Source organism: Protomyctophum bolini (genome assembly GCF_963924005.1).
Source record: "Protomyctophum bolini genome assembly, chromosome: 18".
Lineage (NCBI taxonomy): Eukaryota > Metazoa > Chordata > Actinopteri > Myctophiformes > Myctophidae > Protomyctophum > Protomyctophum bolini.
Window position 1 is genome coordinate 34,432,145 of NC_137879.1, and position 18,075 is coordinate 34,450,219.

Consider the following 18,075-nt stretch of genomic DNA (forward strand, 5'->3'; position numbering starts at 1 on the left):
TGGAAGTGCGGAGACAATATACACACATATATATATATATATATATATATATATATATATATATATATATACATACAGTGCACTGACCTCTATACTCTGTGAGCCTCCGTCAAAGACCATAATAATCAGTGACGTTCTTTTACTTCAGCAGAAGTATAGCAATACCACCATATGTGTGAATACTATATAGTCAAAGGCCTATAGTGTATTCATCATTTGACTGGAAGTGTGGACGTCCTGGAATGAACCGGCTAGTTTGTTTGTTTAATATATTGTCTGTCTGTCTGTCTGTCTGTCTGTCTGTCTGTCTGTTTGTAGTAAGACCCATTGACCCCTGCAGCTGATTCGGGTCGCACGCACACAGACAGACAGACAGACACACAGACAGACAGACAGACACACAGACAGACAGCAGGATGTAGGGGCAACCCTATGCATAAGTCAACAACTGTGCTTGACTCCAAGACACCGCTCACTTTTCGTTTGCTTTGACTTTTTCTTTTACAAATCCGATACAAAGCTATTATTATTTATAACCCCAGGCTTTGGCTCAGGGGGTAGAGTGGCCGGATGTGAGCCGTTGGGTTCCCAGTTCGATCCCGGGGCTCCCCCAGAGTTGGTGTCAAAGTGTCCAAGAGCAAAGACGCTGAACCCCCTAATTGCTCCTGATGTGCTGGTCGGTGCCTTAACCCATTCTGACCTGAGATCAGATTCTAAAAATGTCTTCTACATCCTGACTGTTTTCTTGAAAAAGCTGTTTTTCTACGTCAGTCGTTCTCAAACACTTTCACGTCACTTTTCCACGATTCTTCAAAAAATAGCAGACCTACAAGCTCGTAGCGCGCCACTCGGTGGCGCGCTACAAGCTTGTAAATCTGCTATTTTTCAATAGCTAAAGCCTAACATAATGCTAACAACACCAAAAGGGGTTCCCCTCCCAAAATGGGTTAAATGGTTTCCTCCGCCATCGGTGTGTGAATGGAACATTTACCATTTCGTATTTCTCTCCCTTGGTCTGATGATGCACGCTTGATGGCGTCTTAACGAGCTCGTTGTGCAAACAACAATCAAACGGCAACTGCAGCTTTGCTTTGTGTAGCTCCGTGTCGTTTTGTAGCTGCCAGTGTGAACACCGAGTACGAACGTTGTCCTCTCTGAGGTTTACAAATGGTACAAATTAGCACAGAGGGGAGCTGGAAAAATAGCCGATTCAGGATGCTAAATCGGTATATATAGGGCTCGCATCTTGGTGGGCTTCTTCGCCTCTGTCATTTACAATACTAATTAGTCGTCGACGTCGCTGATGAAAGGGAGAGGAGGGCGATATAGTGCCCCGCTGCGCCGAAGTTCAGCCGACCTCAGCGAACGCAGCATAAAAAGCTCTCATTTGTTTTCTCCACACTAGTTTTAGAGAGAAAAGCCTTTGAATATTTTATAGGTGTGCAGGGGGGAGCCCAGGCCCAGGATAGAGGACTCTGGCGAACTGTAGTCGACGGCCTATGCTCCATAAAAAGGAGCGATAGGCATAAGTAAGTAAGGGGGGAGCTCTGCTGTTTTATTTTTCCCTTCTTCCCCCAGCTATAGCTATAGCAAGTGTATCTCTTACCTCAAAAGGATGTGGCCATTATTCATTACCTAGTGGACTAAAGAGAATAAATACAGTTATCAATCTTATTTTGATGGCATTTCTTGAAGCCGTGAACTCGTTTTGAACCGAGCAGATTTCAGACATACAGTATGCCCCCGGTGGCCTCGTGAAAACTGTTACTGTTCAGGATTCTAATAAAAAAAGAAGTGATGTATCGTCGTCGTACATCACCATCATCGCCCACTTCTTACTGACAGTTGAGAGTTGAAAGCCTCCTAGTCGTATATATATTATATATACAACAAACCAATGTTTGTGTCAGGACACATTTTGTGTTTACACTCACACTAAAAGCTGGACAAAAGAGCGGCTGGCGCCCTTACACTTTTGTGAAGTGAGGGGCGCTCTTATCAGCATATATACATCACATTCCGTGCTCCTGCGTATACACATACACACAAAGCTGTGCATAAGAGGGGCCCCTCACATTGGGAGGGGCCCCCCTCAAAAATGGTCTCACTCAAACTGCGGATCTGCTGTACTTTCGATGCTGTTGTGTGACGGGCGTTACTTTATACGGGAATCCCCCATAAAATATGGAGATAAGCGGCGTCTGCAATGCACCCGAGAGCAACAATACAATGTACCTCATCCAGTGGTTCCCCAAAGTATGGGGCCCGCCGGGGACCCCCAGGGGGTCCTTGAGGGGAGTTCCAGGGGGTCCCCCAGCTAAATGACCCTTATGGGTCTGTATCCACACTTTTCCTGGGCTGTGTGTGCTCCAGTTCCTGTTGATTTCATTAGATATCATTGGTCATCTGACCAGTTTCATTGGCTTTCATTGGATCAAATGGACAGGAACTGGAGCACACACAGCCCAGGAAAAGTGTGGATAACTCTGAGAGTGTACGAATGGAACCAAATTAACTCAACTAAACGGGTCCAATTTGGTTCCATTCGTACATACTCTCAGAGTTACATCAACATTGATTTTTACAATATAAATTGGGGGGTCCCAGAGATTAGAAATGCCATTAAATGGGGGGTCCGTATATAGGCTATTTTTATATGCATGTCAAACTGGGGGGTCCTTGAAATTAAACGGGTTGATAGAATCACTGCCAGAAGCCGTCCGAAATCTTCTCTCGTGGCGGTCCGCGTGGCTCATTGGTGTCAATCTGGGGGTCCTTAACCCATTTTGACCCGAGGACGATTCTAAAAATGCTTTCTAAAGTCCTGACCGTTTTCTGAAAAACCTCGTGTTTCTATGGCAATGGTTCTCAAACATTTTCATGTCAAGGACCCCCCGAAAATATATGTATTTGGCCGCCGGCCGCCATCTGAAAATATGTTGTTCCAGCAGGGACCCATCCCAAAAGGAAAGATTTGAAAAGATAAAAAAAAATAAAAAAATAGCAGACCTACAATCTCATGATGTGAGCTTGTAGATCTGGGGCTACGAGCTTGTAGGTCTGCAATTTTTGAAAAATCGAAGAACGACTGACACATAGAAACATAGGGCTGTATTTTGTGTGTCTTAAGTGCCAGGTATTATTACCTAACTTGAGTAAACTAAAGACCTGGAGGCGTGATCAATGCTCTTTGGCCACTCAGAATAGCCAAATGGCATTGATCACGCCTCCAGGTCTTTAGTTTACTCAAGTTAGGTAATAAGACCTGGTACTTAAGACACGCAAAATACAGCCAATAGCTTTTTCAGAAAACTGTCAGGATGTCAGAAGACATTTTTAGAATCTGATCTCACGTCAAAATGGGTTAAAAAAAAACACCAAAAGGGGTTAATCTCCCGTCCAGAATGGGTTAACGTGAAAAAGTGTGCGAACCACTGACCTCATCTGTTCATTCAGTAGATCGCTAACTCCTCTCTCTCTCTCTGTCTCTCTCTCTCCTCTCTCTCTCTCTCTCTCTCTCTCTCTCTCTCTCTCTCTCTCTCTCTCTCCTCCTCAGGGCACCAACTTGGCGCGGCAGATCGGCGCGGTGGCGTACGCCGAGTGCACCGCCAAGTACTCGGAGAACAGCGTCCGCGACGTGTTCCACGTCACCACGCTGGCGTCGCGCGCGGCCACGGCGCCATCACGCGCGCCGGCAGGGGCCCAGCAGCCGCTAGCGCTCAAGCGCGCCGGCTCGCGCCGCGGCCTCAAGCGTGTGTCGCAGCAGTGTCCGCCCCGGACTGAGATGAACATGCTCTCGGGGGAGCACGCCCTCCCCGCCGCCATCCGAAAGGACCGCGCCAAGAGCTGCGTGCTCATGTAGTGGTGGCGGTGGCGGGGGTGGCGGGAGGAGGGGGAGGGGGAGGAGCCAGTGACCCAGATGGGGAAGGGCGGCGGTGGTCGTGGCGCAGAGACCTTGTGTACAAAATACTACATTCTATTTATTTGGTTGGAGTCCTGTCGAAATCTTTGCACTGCGGAAAAAAAAAAGAAACATAAGAAAAGGGACAATGTGATTTTAAAAAAAAACAACAAAAAAACAACAACAACAACAGAGAATGAGTTCTTTGGTTGGGGGGGGGGGGGGACGGACGACGACGACTTGTTTGTTCGTCGTTGACGTTTTTTTTGCTTTGTTTTTTTAATTTTGTGTTTTTAATTTTTTTTTTTTTTTCGTGGCCCCCGTTTTTTTTAACCGGGGGGCAAAGCCTGCACCCGTTTCCTCCTTTTGAAGCCCCCGAGCCAAACGTGACTTTGTAATACTTGAAGGAAGTGACCGCGCCGTCGGACACAAAGTGGGGCTTCGCTATATATAAGCTGATGAAAACGCACACGACCACGACGGACGGACGGACAGAAGAACAGACCGAAGAACAGACAGAAGAACAGACAGAAGAACAGACAGACGGACGGACGTGGACGGCAGAGGAGCGGAGAGAGAGACGGGAGAGAGAGAGAGAGAGAAAAGACAAGGAGAAAATATTGGAGCACAAAATGTTTGGTTCAAAAAACGGAAAACGTATTATGTTTTTCCTATTATAATATCCTGAAAATGTCCTTCTCTTCGCCCGTTTTAAAGCTGCAACCCGTGCCGTTTTGCCTGTCCATACCGACGGAGAGGACATTGTCGGCCGTCTAACCAAACGACTATATAACCGCTCATGAAGCAAGAGGGCTCAACAAGTAGGTGTCCTATTATACCCCCCGGTGCCAGTGGTTCTCAGGGTGGGGTCCGGGGACCCCCGGGAGTCCTTTAGTGGGGGGTTCCAGGAGGTCCCCCCCCCCCCCGGGCAAAATGTGTTCACTTTAGCCCTATACTAGTGTACACATCGCCCCATATATAGATGATGGATCAATCTTGGAAATTTTAAAATATATTTGACGTATTTATTATCAAAATACAAATGTTGTATGAGGGGGGCACTGTCCTATACCTTATACCGGGGGTCTGCATCTCTCCGTGGAAGTGTATAGTGCAGTGGGTCTAAAAAAAAAATGTCAAGGACCCCCAAATTAATGTGCATTTGGCTCCGACCCCCATCTCAAAAATAGGACCCCCAGAAGCAAACATTTGAGTTGAAAATGTTATCTCTAATTCAAAGATTTGCACAAATCTGTACGACAAAAAGGCAGATCTACAAGCTCATGTCGAGCTTGTATATGCTATTTTTGCATGGCCAGAGTATAGCATATCGTGGTTAAAAAGTGGTTAAAATGATCGTGACACTATTATTAACACATTTTGCTGTGGACAAACCCCCCCTCACGGAACCCCCTGGGGGTCCCCGGGCCCCACTTTGAGAACCACAGCGAGAGAGAGAGAGCGCATTATGCAGGATTGCAGCTTTAACACAATTAAAGCACAATAAGAAGCCCATACCTCGAACGTGTTTGGAGTTTTATCTGTATAGCCTTAAATGTCAGGAGGAAATTCTATTATTGTTCCACTTTTACTTAATGGCATTTGAAAGGTTTCTAGCCCGGAGAGACAGAACAAAAAAAAAATAATAATAATAATAATAATAATGGGCCCCACCACGACGACCGCGACACTAATTTATTATTTTTTTCTTTCTATAAAACCACAAGTGCTTTTTACGATGGAGAGAATTGAGTAATCGCTCGCCACATTAATACTGACGTGTTGTGCAAATTAACATTGTTCATGGTGAAACGGCTCTAGGCTACACGTGCAGAGTCAGACGCGTGCTGCAGTCACAGAGGGAGAGAGAGAGCGACTGTTCCAGCTCCATTTTATGTTCGGTTTGCACATCGGAAATGGCATGCAGATCTCACACGCTCGCAAGATCTGCTCAGGGACGTGCACACATAGACATCAAAGGGGCGGGGGGGGGGCTTCAGCCCCTGCCCTTTTACCCGTCTGTAAAACAACTGCTACACTCTCCAAGACCACGAATGCAGCGTTTACTACATGGTGAAAGAAATGCAAAAATGCCACTCCTTTCCTTTCCTTTTCCGAAGTCTCCTCATGACTCCTGAACTTGAACGCAGCATTTTGCGTTGAACTAATTTGTCTCTAAATCCATGCCGTTACACCCGTTGCATCTCCACTAGCTAAAGACTGCTGGGTTGTGCCCCGAAAATAGCTGATCTACAAGCTCTCAACGCGTCGCGCTGCGACGCGTTGTGAGCTTGTAGATCTGCTATTTTCGCTATTTATGTCCAAAAGTGCCCTCTTACGGGAGGGCACAGCCCCTGCCTCTCAAACACTCTCTGCACGTCCCTGCATCTGCTACTTTTCGATGCAGCAACTCGGTACAAATCGGGCCCTGAAGCTATAGATCAAACACCGCACCAGACACATACAGTACCCGACGGAAAGACTAAATGACATTTTGAACTGAGAAATGTGCTGACGCAAGTCGAATGGATGTCACAGTTCACACAAGGTGACCAAAAAGTTGAGAAAAACAAGGCCTTTATATGCTGTATGTGTGATGCCGAAATAAAGATAATTTTGCTCTGCTGCTGCCTGGTATAGAATGTCTCCTTAATATATATCTAACCGCTATCCGTCATGCTCGGAGAGTTCTTCAGGGCAAACAAAGAATTTTCTCGAGAACACTTTGTCTCAAAAGAAGATATACCACTGAGAGAAACGAGAAAAGAAACAATATATTTCTAAAGGAGAGCCAATGGAGCCATTTCTTTTACAATGAAAGATTGCTTGCGACTCTCCAAGTGCATTGGACAGAAGGCTGTTTGCCTGTAATGTGCCTTTCATTGGAGCTAATTGTACAAGAGAGCTTTTGCTTTTCCCTGTAGTCTGTCTGTACTCCATCAGATGTTTTATTGAAACACTTTGGGCTCCATTTTCGTCACTGCGCTAAACCCCTCCTAAACTTCTTTGCAAAACGTTTTTGAATAGTTAAAATGGCCAGTCTACAAGCTCACAACGTGTCCACGAAGATTGACTAGTTGGACCATTAAAAAATGTTTTTTCAAAATAGTTTAAAAAAAAAAGAAAGGCAAAGACGTTTAGGGATAAGGGGTTTAGCGGTGACGGAAATGGAGCCCATAGTGTTTTGAATTCTTTAAAACGGCCAGTCACTGAACATGCTGCAGTACAGTTGTTTTGTTTCACTATGTGTGTTGAGGCAAGTCCAGGTTTGCCTTGGGATTTTGTGACATTATTATTGCAGTACAGTACAGTACGGTATATAAATGTTAGGACTTTTTAAATGTACTTCATTTGGACAGGACTAATGGACGCCACATGGACGTAAATACACCGGATATAGCACAGTTGCTAATTTCCATCCGCAGTCCTCACAAGAAACAGAAAACGGAAAACAGACAGGTGGAATACATTTACATAACACTACATAGGGAACACAGCATGAATATAGAAATAGGCCTACACCTAAAATAATCATGAATGGTTGCAGCTTTGGTTTTTCAAGCAACCATTTTTTCGGATTGAATTTAAAAGATGGAAATGTAGCACGGTGGCACATGCAGTTGGTAGTGCTGTCGCCTCACAGCTAGAAGGTCCTGGGTTCGATTCCCGCTGGGGATGCTGTGGGCACTGGCGGCGTGTTCCCTCCTCCGCGTCATCAGTGCCCATACCCGAGGCGGGGGTTGGCGATAGGGCCTTTCTGTGTGGAGTTTGCATGTTCTCCCCGTGTCCCCTAGGGTAGGTACCCTCACAAAAACATGCAGTAATCCTGGTCTCTAAAACTACCTCCTGCCCCCTCGAGAGACCCGGAAAATAAATCGCCGCCGTTCATTTTCCTCGTAGACTTTTCAAAAAAGTATTTATTTAAAGACGTTTACGCCGCGGACAAAGCCAACTCCTGTCGTGACAAATCGTGACAATGAACACAATGTTTTGGGGCCAAACAAATAATTAGAAAGTAGAAAACACTTTTTTAGTTGTTTTTTCTTCTTTGTAATTATTTGTTTGGTCATGATTTGTCACAACTCGAGTTGGCTTCGTACGGCGCTTAAAAGGTCTTTAAATAAATATACTTTTTGAAATGTCTATGGGGAAAAATGCATTGGGATTCATTTCCTGGGCCTGGCGTCGTCATGAAAGGGGGCGGGACTGCGACGCTCTATATAAGCCATCACTCACTCCACAGCCCTCACTCAGTCTCCAGCCCTCATACAGGCAACATGCAGAACCTACATTGTAGGATGCAGAATATGCAGGTTCTGCATGTTGCAGTTAGCAGTTTATTGTTTTCAGTGAGCCATGTTGTAGGGCCTACAACATGGCTCACTGAAGACATTAAACTGCTATTCCGTTGAAATATACCTCGGTGTCATCCAACAAAACTATAACCAGCAGATAATAATCTAATACTAGCACTGCTTCATGGCCTCGCACTCATGTTATCGGACAGCCCGCTGTCGTATAGGTTAACGGCACGCAGCTGCAAGCATGCAGAGGCCATGAGATCCCAACACAGTTCCTGCAGGTTGTGTCTCCGAACCCAAAGTGTTCCACGCGGTCGGGCCGTCCAGTCCTCAGTGCGGGGGAGGAGACCACTTCGGAAACCTTGTTGACAACTTCAGGCCGGGTTCTACTGACGTGGGGGGCGGAACACACTGCGCCAAGCACGGGGTTCCTACACCTAGACGACTCCCAAGGACAGGAACGGGCCTGTGATGAGTGAGTACCAAATATTGATTGATTGATTGATTGAATACTTTGTTAGTCCGAAAGCTAAAAAGGTACAGTACAGACATTAATGGCTAAAAGAAAATAACACACCAAAGTCCAGGTGGGTGAATATGGGGCAAGCGAGTGTTTGACCTCTATATGAGATGCAAAACTCAAGAGACAATTCTCACAGAAGCCTATACAAGGTGAAGGACATGACGATTCAGAAAGCATTGTTGTATTTGCTCCCTTTTTAGACTACACACTCTCAGTAAATAATAGGCTGCTGTATGGTTGAATGCACTTCCAACGGGCAATAGCACACCTCAAGGACTTATACTACTGAACCCTTGGGGGGGAGGCTGGCTCCAGGGAAATGCACACACAGATATCTTAGGGGGGCTTCAGCCCCTGCCCTTTTTACCCCTATGTAAAACAACTGCCCTGATCCGAATGCAGCATTTACTACATGGTGAAAGAAATGCAAAATGCCCCTCCTACTTTCCATTATACCGGAAGGCAGCATTCAGGAGAATTGTTTTGATAATTGTCTCCTGAACTAAATTAGTTTAGAACTCCATGCCGTTGTACACCTGCATCTCCAGTAGATAAAGTGTGCAGGCGTTACGCCCCGAAAATAGCTGATCTACAAGCTCTCAACGCATCGCAGCGCGACGCGTTGAGAGCTTGTAGATCTGCTATTTTGGGCCAAAAGTGCCCTCTTATGGGATTTCAGCCCCTGCCTCTCTAACACTATCTATTTTTTACATTGTATTTATCCAAGGAAGGTGCAAGTGTTGTGCAGTAACAAGTTACTAATATATGACTTTACCCAGTAAAGAATACTTTGCCAAAACGGTAATATTATACCATATTACTTTGTAAAATACAACACAACACATATTTTTGCGCACACACACATGATGATTCGGGTTTTAAACAGTGGTGGAAGAAGATATGGTTTTGTAATAATAATCTAAATCCGCATAGTAACTATAACTAAGGCTGTCAAATAACTATAGCAGATACAGAGTGAAAAGTTAATTTATATTTTGAGATTTTTGACCTCTCTCTATTGTTATTTAATCTCCATTATTTATAGCCCACACGAATATATGCTCTAAAAAGTGTGGAAAAACACGTTTCTTTCACATGCCGTCTTTGAAATTAGCACTCGGCATGTTTGTGTGACATTTGCCTCTGCAAGTCTGGAGGCAGACTCAAGTGCTATACTGGCGTCAGTCATCATCGCCATGACTACGACACTTAAGGTACTCAGTTTTGAAAGGCCGCCGTTGACTCACTCGCGGCCAAAAATAGAACGTGCACGCACAAGTGCACGTCAACTAACGGTGATGTGTGTGCTCATGTTCAAATGGCAGATGTGCGGCGCGCGTCCAGATGCCTTGAGATCATCATAGCTATGCACGGCTTTCTTCTCGACGGCTGCTGATGTTTCTCATATAGCCGGCAAACTATCCCCGCGAACCGCAGCGGGACAATGTCGTTGAAGTGTGTGCAAACACGTTTAATTGTTTGTCTAAATAATGGCGTGTTAATGCCTGTTAACGGGTGCATATGTATATACGGGGCTAACGGTGCGATGCTGAATATTGGCTGTTTAACGTCGCTTTTCAGTCCCTTTTTAACAGCGATATACGATACGTATCACGATTCACGATACATGGTTGACGATACGATGTTTTCGTCCTCAGACACACCCAGCCAGCCACACACATAGCTCCGTAAGGGAGTGGTTGCACCACTCAAAAATCACACCTGTGTGAACTGAGCCGTGCAGGCTGCTCAACAGTGCCACTTTAGGTCACCCAGTGGTATTGCAGCTGTTGCAGGCATGCTGCAGACATACAGGAGACATACACACTCGGTCACTCATTGGAGCGGTTTGGCAGTGGCACCGCTCAAAAAAATGTATAATAATAACAATAAAAAGGCAATATACAATTAAGCTCACAACGTGTCACAATGCCAATGTGTGCTGATGTTATAATGATTTGACAGTGAAAGTGGTTCATGTGCGTCTGGGTTTTATAAATGATTTAAAGCAATGCACGGGTATACAAACAAGCTAACTAACAAAGCTGACTATAAATAATGGACCACCACAGGTTCTGTTTTTCGTTTTTTTTTTTTCATTTCCCGGACGGTTTTGTGATATACGTTATATACTTAGTTTTTTTCCACCCGACAGAAGACTTCAAGTCAACGCAGGACGCGCCATCAGGCTCATTAGTAGTAAGTAAGCAGAGCTGGCATCCAACATGCAGCTTGACTTTGTTTGTGGAGTATAGACTAAATAACTTAACCGAAGAGGCCACTTTTACAGACAACACTTAACACAGAAAATACTGAAGGACAGCCCAATTACTGATGCACTTGTAGTTAGAGAGAGAGAGAGAGAGAGAGAGACAGAGAGAGATAGGAGGAGGTAGTGTGGGGGGGGGTATGCAGTCTTAATGCCGGGCAAAGCCATGCAGATGATGTTTTCTGTTCAAGCATTTCGCTGGGGAAATTAGCACGGAACAATCTGGCTGACCATCTGGAATGCTGTGGTCGGCTTGTTTGTGAGCGTGCGTGCGTGCGGGTGGGTGGGTGGACGCATGCAAATGTTTGTGAGCTGAATGGCATTCGGTGGGACTGCCTGAGGGTTAGTACGGGAAATTAGCCAGTAGTTAGCCACTATTTGCGTGTGTACATATATATGTGTGTGTGTGTGTGTGTGTGTGTGTGTGTGTGTGTGTGTGTGTGTGTGTGTGTAGCAGGCACGAACATGAGTCGTGCCTGCTTCTTCACCAGAGATTGTGTCATAGTCACTGAACCTCTAAGGCCTCATACACACATTTCACCAACCAACATGTTATACATTTATGTTATAAAATTGGGACGAGAAATTCTGTAAAATGAGTACTTTATGGTACTTTTTGGTACTATATATATGTACATTTGAATGATGCCAACAAGCCAATAAAAGTTTTACTCAAGTCAATTTTGAATGTGACACCACTGAGTAATTGCATGTAGCCTACGCCGCGTTGTATAGGTACTTTTTGCCACCTAATGAAGGAGCCTCACCTGGCTGCCATGCACTCTTCATTAGGGACCAAGCTCTCAGTGCATGCGGAGGGCACCACTCACAACAAGGAAGCCATTAGTGCAGTGTGCACGCGACAATTCTATCAAAACAGGGAACATGGCACTGAGCCCACGTACACTGCACTGCTGTCGCATATACGTGTGTCCACACGCAAGTTACACAACGGCGGAGGAAGTGTATTGTTTGCTACAGTAGAACACCACATTGTAGAAATACTAAATGTATACCTTAATTGCCTTCTCAATCAGTAGTTGCATGTCACATTTTCAAGGTTCTTAAAAAACATCACACCCGTGTGAACCGAGTGGTGCAACTCCCCTCTCTCTCCCCCCCCCCCCCCCCCCTCCCCTCTCTCTCTCTCTCTCTCTCTCTCTCATTAGCAGGCAACAGTGCAGTGTCTCTCTCTCTCTGTTTCGGGCAAACAGCGCCCCTACTGGTACTCATTATTGAACACATACTGTAGGTAGGCGAACACATTGGTGAACACAGACATTGCTGTTCCTTGGAGTGGTTGCGCCACTCAAAAATTCAAATCATAAAGTGATGTATGAGCTTGTATGTCTGCTACTGCCGTTTTGAATAGCCAACGCAACAATCTAAAATGACACAAATTCTTGGTTCTAAATACTAACAAAATAATTGTTTTAAATAGTTTACGAGTAAACCCTCTTGTGGACAAAGTTGTGGACAGACATGAACTGGAATCACATGAGTTCATGGCCATTAGTGTAGCCCAATATCACGATGGATGCAGGCTACAGTACACAGAGAGGGTCATTGTCATTGTTTGCCTTGTATAATTTCAAACAGATTGTTAATTAGATAGAATATTGTTTAGTCATATAGTTTATAGTGTATTCAACGTAAAGAATGTAATTTTAGATAGCATATTTTTAAGACAGATGCTATAGGATGCTATAGGTTTACCGTAGCCTTGATCCAGCCCATAGACCCCGCCCACTCTCTGACCCCTTTTCCACCGGTTGGTTCCCAGTGGGAACCGGTTCAGTTCTTTTTGGTTTTTAGTCCATGAGCCAGAGCTCCAGAATTGGTGGGCAAACTATACCCTATATTAAATTGTTTATAGGATCAATACAAGTAAATTAATACTTGATAGCCCTTCCACAGTTTCCACAGTCCCTTTCATGTTTTTGATTATTTTGCATATTTTGTAAAATTTGTAATTACAATAAATCATTGTCTTCGTGTAAGTACTCAATTGGGGGAGTTTAATGGTGATAACAATCTAATATAGGTATGGTTTTGCACACTCAATTCATAATTAAAGTGTCCATTTTGGAGCTCACTGGGAACCAACCGATGGAAAAGGGGCCTCTGAGTGGACTGAGTCTGATCATCAGGCTATATTAGGTTCACCTGGGACCCTGTCGTTTCTTGAGGCACTAACTGTTCTCTCTACGTTCTATTGCACTGATTGCACTGTGTGAACACTTGTTACTTTTCTTTCAACACTGCACTGATTGAAATGGACACTTTATTTGATTGGTATTGATTGCACTTATTGTATAAAGGGACACTTCATTTGTTTGGGGGTGGGATACGTGAGGAGGACACAGTGACCTTGTGTCGTAGTGCAGGTAATAGAGGGTGTGCACGTGACGGTGACATCATCATCATACCCGGAACTTGCCGGAAGTTATGCGGGAACGCCCACTGAGTGGCAAAAAACTACTTTCTGGCCTTGACAGCCCATATATTTTTTAACTCTTTAGATGTTTCTGCCGTGAGCTGGCACCACTACTAAGACTGGCGTGCGTTTAGGCGCATTGTATTGCCGTATACGTCTATACGACTGCACTTTCCTTCTCTTCACCTGTATCTATATGTATCTTATCTATCTCTATATGTGATTATTCACCTTGCTTATTGTAAGTCGCTCTGGATAGGAGTGGCTGCTAAATGTCTAAATTCTAAGGGCTCCATTTCCGTCACCGCTTAAACCCCTTATGCCTAAACTTATTTGCCTTTTTTTTAATTTATTTTTTAAACTATTTTGAATAGTTAAAATGTCTAGTCTACAAGCTCACAACGTGTCGATGTAGATTGGCTATAGTTGAACTATACTCAAAAATGTTTTTAAAAATAGTAAACAAAGAGGTTCGGTGATGAGGGGTTTAGCGGTGACGAAAATGGAGCCCTATTTAGACTCGAAAGGGAGCTGTGTGTGTGTGTGTGTGTGTGTGTGTGTGAGAGTGCGTGTGTGTGTGTGTGTGTGCGTGTGTGTGTGTTTTTGCACAGCCGTGCGGCAGCAATAGGCATGATGTGTGGAGTGTCTTGAGCGTGTCGATTTAATGCTGTCACGCCACGGAACATAAATTATTTGGCATTAGAGTCTCCTCTAACTCTCTCACAGTTTTTTTTTTTCTGTCACACGTAATGCTGAATCATCCGTGTGTACGCTTGAAATGTGCACTTAAGTGCAGCCAACGTGTTATTAACCCATTGACGCCTGGTGCAGCGTATACGTTGTTCTACCCCTGATGCCGGCCACGCTCTCTGTGTCTCATCAGCTATTGCTATACATGTAGCAACATAACTATTTAAAAATCATCAGAATTTGAAGGTCTTCAGAAACCTTAGGTCAGGCCCTAGAAGGCGTTCCCAGATTCGGCCTCAGGCATCAATGGGTTAATGTCATTAATGGAATGAGGGATTTTTTTTACATAAACCACTTGAACCCTATATAGAATCAATTTATTCTTTGAACTTTGAACTTTGGTGAGATGATTGAGCCACTTGAGATGCAGCATCTCGTTTTAGAGGAGGTCCAAAATATACAACATTTTACAGCAGTGCAAGTACACACAGTCCTACTAAAGACACATATGTACAACATAACATATACAGTACAAATACAGGACATACAGGTACAGTCAGCTTGCTCCCCCTTCTGTCCCCCCCCCCCCCCCCACCCCTGACCTGACTGATTCTGAGGGGAACATTAGCCGAAAATAGCAGCAGAGGCGTTGTGAGCTATAGTAGATCCGCCCATTTCCGGCAAATTGGTACGGTGTGGAGCAGCGATGTCCAAACCTTTTTCAAAGAGGGCCAGATTATAAAATATGAAAACAGTCACCCAAACAAGGGCCATGACTACAGCTCCTATACCCATCATAATGTACTTTCGGACCATAATATATATAGTCACAGGCTAGACAAATGCGTTGCTTTTCAACAATCTTATTTCATCAATATCAAAAGGTATATGTGTGCTGTGAACAAGCAAACAAAACGCAAATAAAATAACTCATCCGTTCATCCTTATTTCATAATGAATGTATAATCATAATGAAAGGAATCTCTCTCTTTCTCTCTCGCACACGCACATATACACTAGCCATTCCTGTGTGAATAATGAGTGTAGTTGTGTGTGATGACCCGGACTGCTGTAGTGCTCTGTGTGTGTGTGTGTGTGTGTGTGTGTGTGCGTGTGTGTGGTATCTAGCCTCCGGTGTCCCACCGTGCTGCAGCTACGTAGCTAGCGCTCACCTCACCGCCAGCATGCCGATGAGCAAAAACTGTCAGCCGCCACTGACACTGCTGCCAGAGTTGGCGAGAGGAAAACAAGCACAAAATACGCGACCTGACTATAGGCCACATGAGCACTTTAATCCTACACGTACATTAATGTGGGAGCTTGTATATCTGCTATTTTCAAAACAAATCTTGGGAAAAATGTGACCAACATTTTAACAACACAAAAAAATCTATCGGACCTGTCCCTGGCACAAAATATTGTGCCAGGGACACATTGGGGGGGGGGCACAAATGCATATTAATTTGGTGGTCCCATTCACTTTCATATTAACAGTACTTCCCATTCACTCCCATTCAGTCCCATTCAGTCCCATAGTATCAGTCCCATATAACAGTACCTCCCATTCACTCCCGTAGTAACAGTACCTCCCATTCAGTCCCATTCAGTCCTTGAAATGATCGAGAACCACTGGTTTAAACAACATTTTAGGAAGTGAACCCAAATAAGCAACATATATTCACTTTAGAAATAAGCCCAAATAAACGCAACCCCCACCAGTATTTATACAAGCAACTACATACCGGGGGAAAAAAACAAGCCCAAAGTCGCTTATAATAAATGGACGTGGCAACCCGGAGGAGCAAACTGTAGGCCGCCACTCATGTAGTTCTACAGCAGGGGTGGGCAACTTTGACGATGGAGAGACAGGGCCACTGTATTTCCACACTCCCTCCAGAGGGCCACTGTATTTCCACACTCTCACTCCAGAGGGCCACTATATTTCCACACTCCCTCCAGAGGGCCACTGTATTTCCACACTCTCACTCCAGAGGGCCACTATATTTCCACACTCACTCCAGAGGGCCACTGTATTTCCACACTCCCTCCAGAGGGCCACTATATTTCCACACTCCCTCCAGAGGGCCACTATATTTCCACACTCCCTCCAGAGGGCCACTATATTTCCACACTCCCTCCAGAGGGCCACTGTATTTCCACACTCCCTCCAGAGGGCCACTATATTTCCACACTCCCTCCAGAGGGCCACTATATTTCCACACTCACTCCAGAGGGCCACTGTATTTCCACACTCCCTCCAGAGGGCCACTATATTTCCACACTCCCTCCAGAGGGCCACTATATTTCCACACTCACTCCAGAGGGCCACTGTATTTCCACACTCCCTCCAGAGGGCCACTATATTTCCACACTCCCTCCAGAGGGCCACTGTATTTCCACACTCCCTCCAGAGGGCCACTATATTTCCACACTCACTCCAGAGGGCCACTATATTTCCACACTCCCTCCAGAGGGCCACTGTATTTCCACACTCCCTCCAGAGGGCCACTGTATTTCCACACTCACTCCAGAGGGCCACTGTATTTCCACACTCACTCCAGAGGGCCACTGTATTTCCACACTCACTCCAGAGGGCCACTGTATTTCCACACTCCCTCCAGAGGGCCACTGTATTTCCACACTCCCTCCAGAGGGACACTGTATTTCCACACTCACTCCAGAGGGCCACTATATTTCCACACTCACTCCAGAGGGCCACTATATTTCCACACTCACTCCAGAGGGCCACTGTATTTCCACACTCCCTCCAGAGGGCCACTGTATTTCCACACTCACTCCAGAGGGCCACATTGCATATTACTGTCATAGCAAAAATAGCCGATTACTCGCGCGCTCTGCTTGCGCAAGTAATTAATAATATATCAGTATTCCAATATTAACCTGCAGGGCCGCATTAAGTGAAGGTGTGGGGGGGCCGAAATGTGGCCCCCGGGCCGCCAGTTGCCCATGTATAGTATGTATGCTCTACAGCACAGCTGCGGCTGTTGGCTATAGGCCAAAACCAGCCCACTGCTGACTCATCAGAATGCTCCGAGCTGCAACGCTACAGTGTGTAGAAGGCCTTGCTCGCTCATCCATTCACTGCGGGTTGATCGTATATTTTGAGACACGCCAGACCAGGGTTTTATACGTCCTATTTCAGATGGAGGGGAAAACACAAGGTCATACACTGCATCGCAGTGCACCGCAGTGTGCCATTCTCAACAGGGCGTTGATTTGATTGCTTATCAGTTCACCTTTCAACAGAACACAACATGCATAAACATCTATGTAAATGCTAAGAATATAACAAAAATATAACGGGAACCATGAATGTTGGAAAAACTGGATCTTTTTTTGCGTTTTACAGATATTTGTCACGGCCAGGACGCTCTGCTTGAAACCATGAGGCTCCTGCTGATGTGTCGTCGTACTGAGTTCAAAGGTTATCTAAAGTCCTATAAACAGGCTGTAAACATAACTCACGGGACCTTAATGGTTACATTTTAATGAATGGGTCCGCGTGATATGAATATGAACAGCAAATGAACATGGATAAAAGCAGATATACGACCTGTTATATCACAAGTTTGAATTCGATCATATCGCTGAGTCCGTATATAGGTCGGGGCGGCCCCTTGAAGCACAGGTCAGAGGTGTCGTCTGTCCTGGAGAGCTCTGACTTTTTCCAGACAATAGAAATCCTCCTGTCTCTCTGTGACCTTGCTGAGCACAGCTATAGGGTGCACACTCTTCTAAATAACTAATGGACCTGGTAACTGCTTTAAAGGTCTACTTTATCTCATCACTGCTCACAGTCATTTTAGTTCATTCAAACATTTGCATGCAACGTTCCTGATCTCCTGCCCCCCTGTTCTCTGTACCATATAGGTAATAAAACAGATGCTGAATTTTGAATAGCAGGTGGATACAGAGTCATGAATGATGGCAAAC

General features: G+C 45.1%; 1 protein-coding gene across 1 annotated transcript in view; it reads left to right on the forward strand.

Moving 5' to 3' along the window:
• The window catches only part of LOC308332788 (rho-related GTP-binding protein RhoN-like), a gene marked incomplete at its 3' end in the record, with an annotated part of 77,292 nt that extends 73,430 nt beyond the window's left edge, over positions 1-3,862 (forward strand). Inside the window, exon 5 of the mRNA XM_080788879.1 lies at positions 3,557-3,862. Within this exon, the coding sequence (XP_080645005.1) occupies positions 3,557-3,862 (306 nt within the window). The remainder of the gene's footprint in view (positions 1-3,556) is intronic.
• Positions 3,863-18,075: the final 14,213 nt, after the last annotated feature.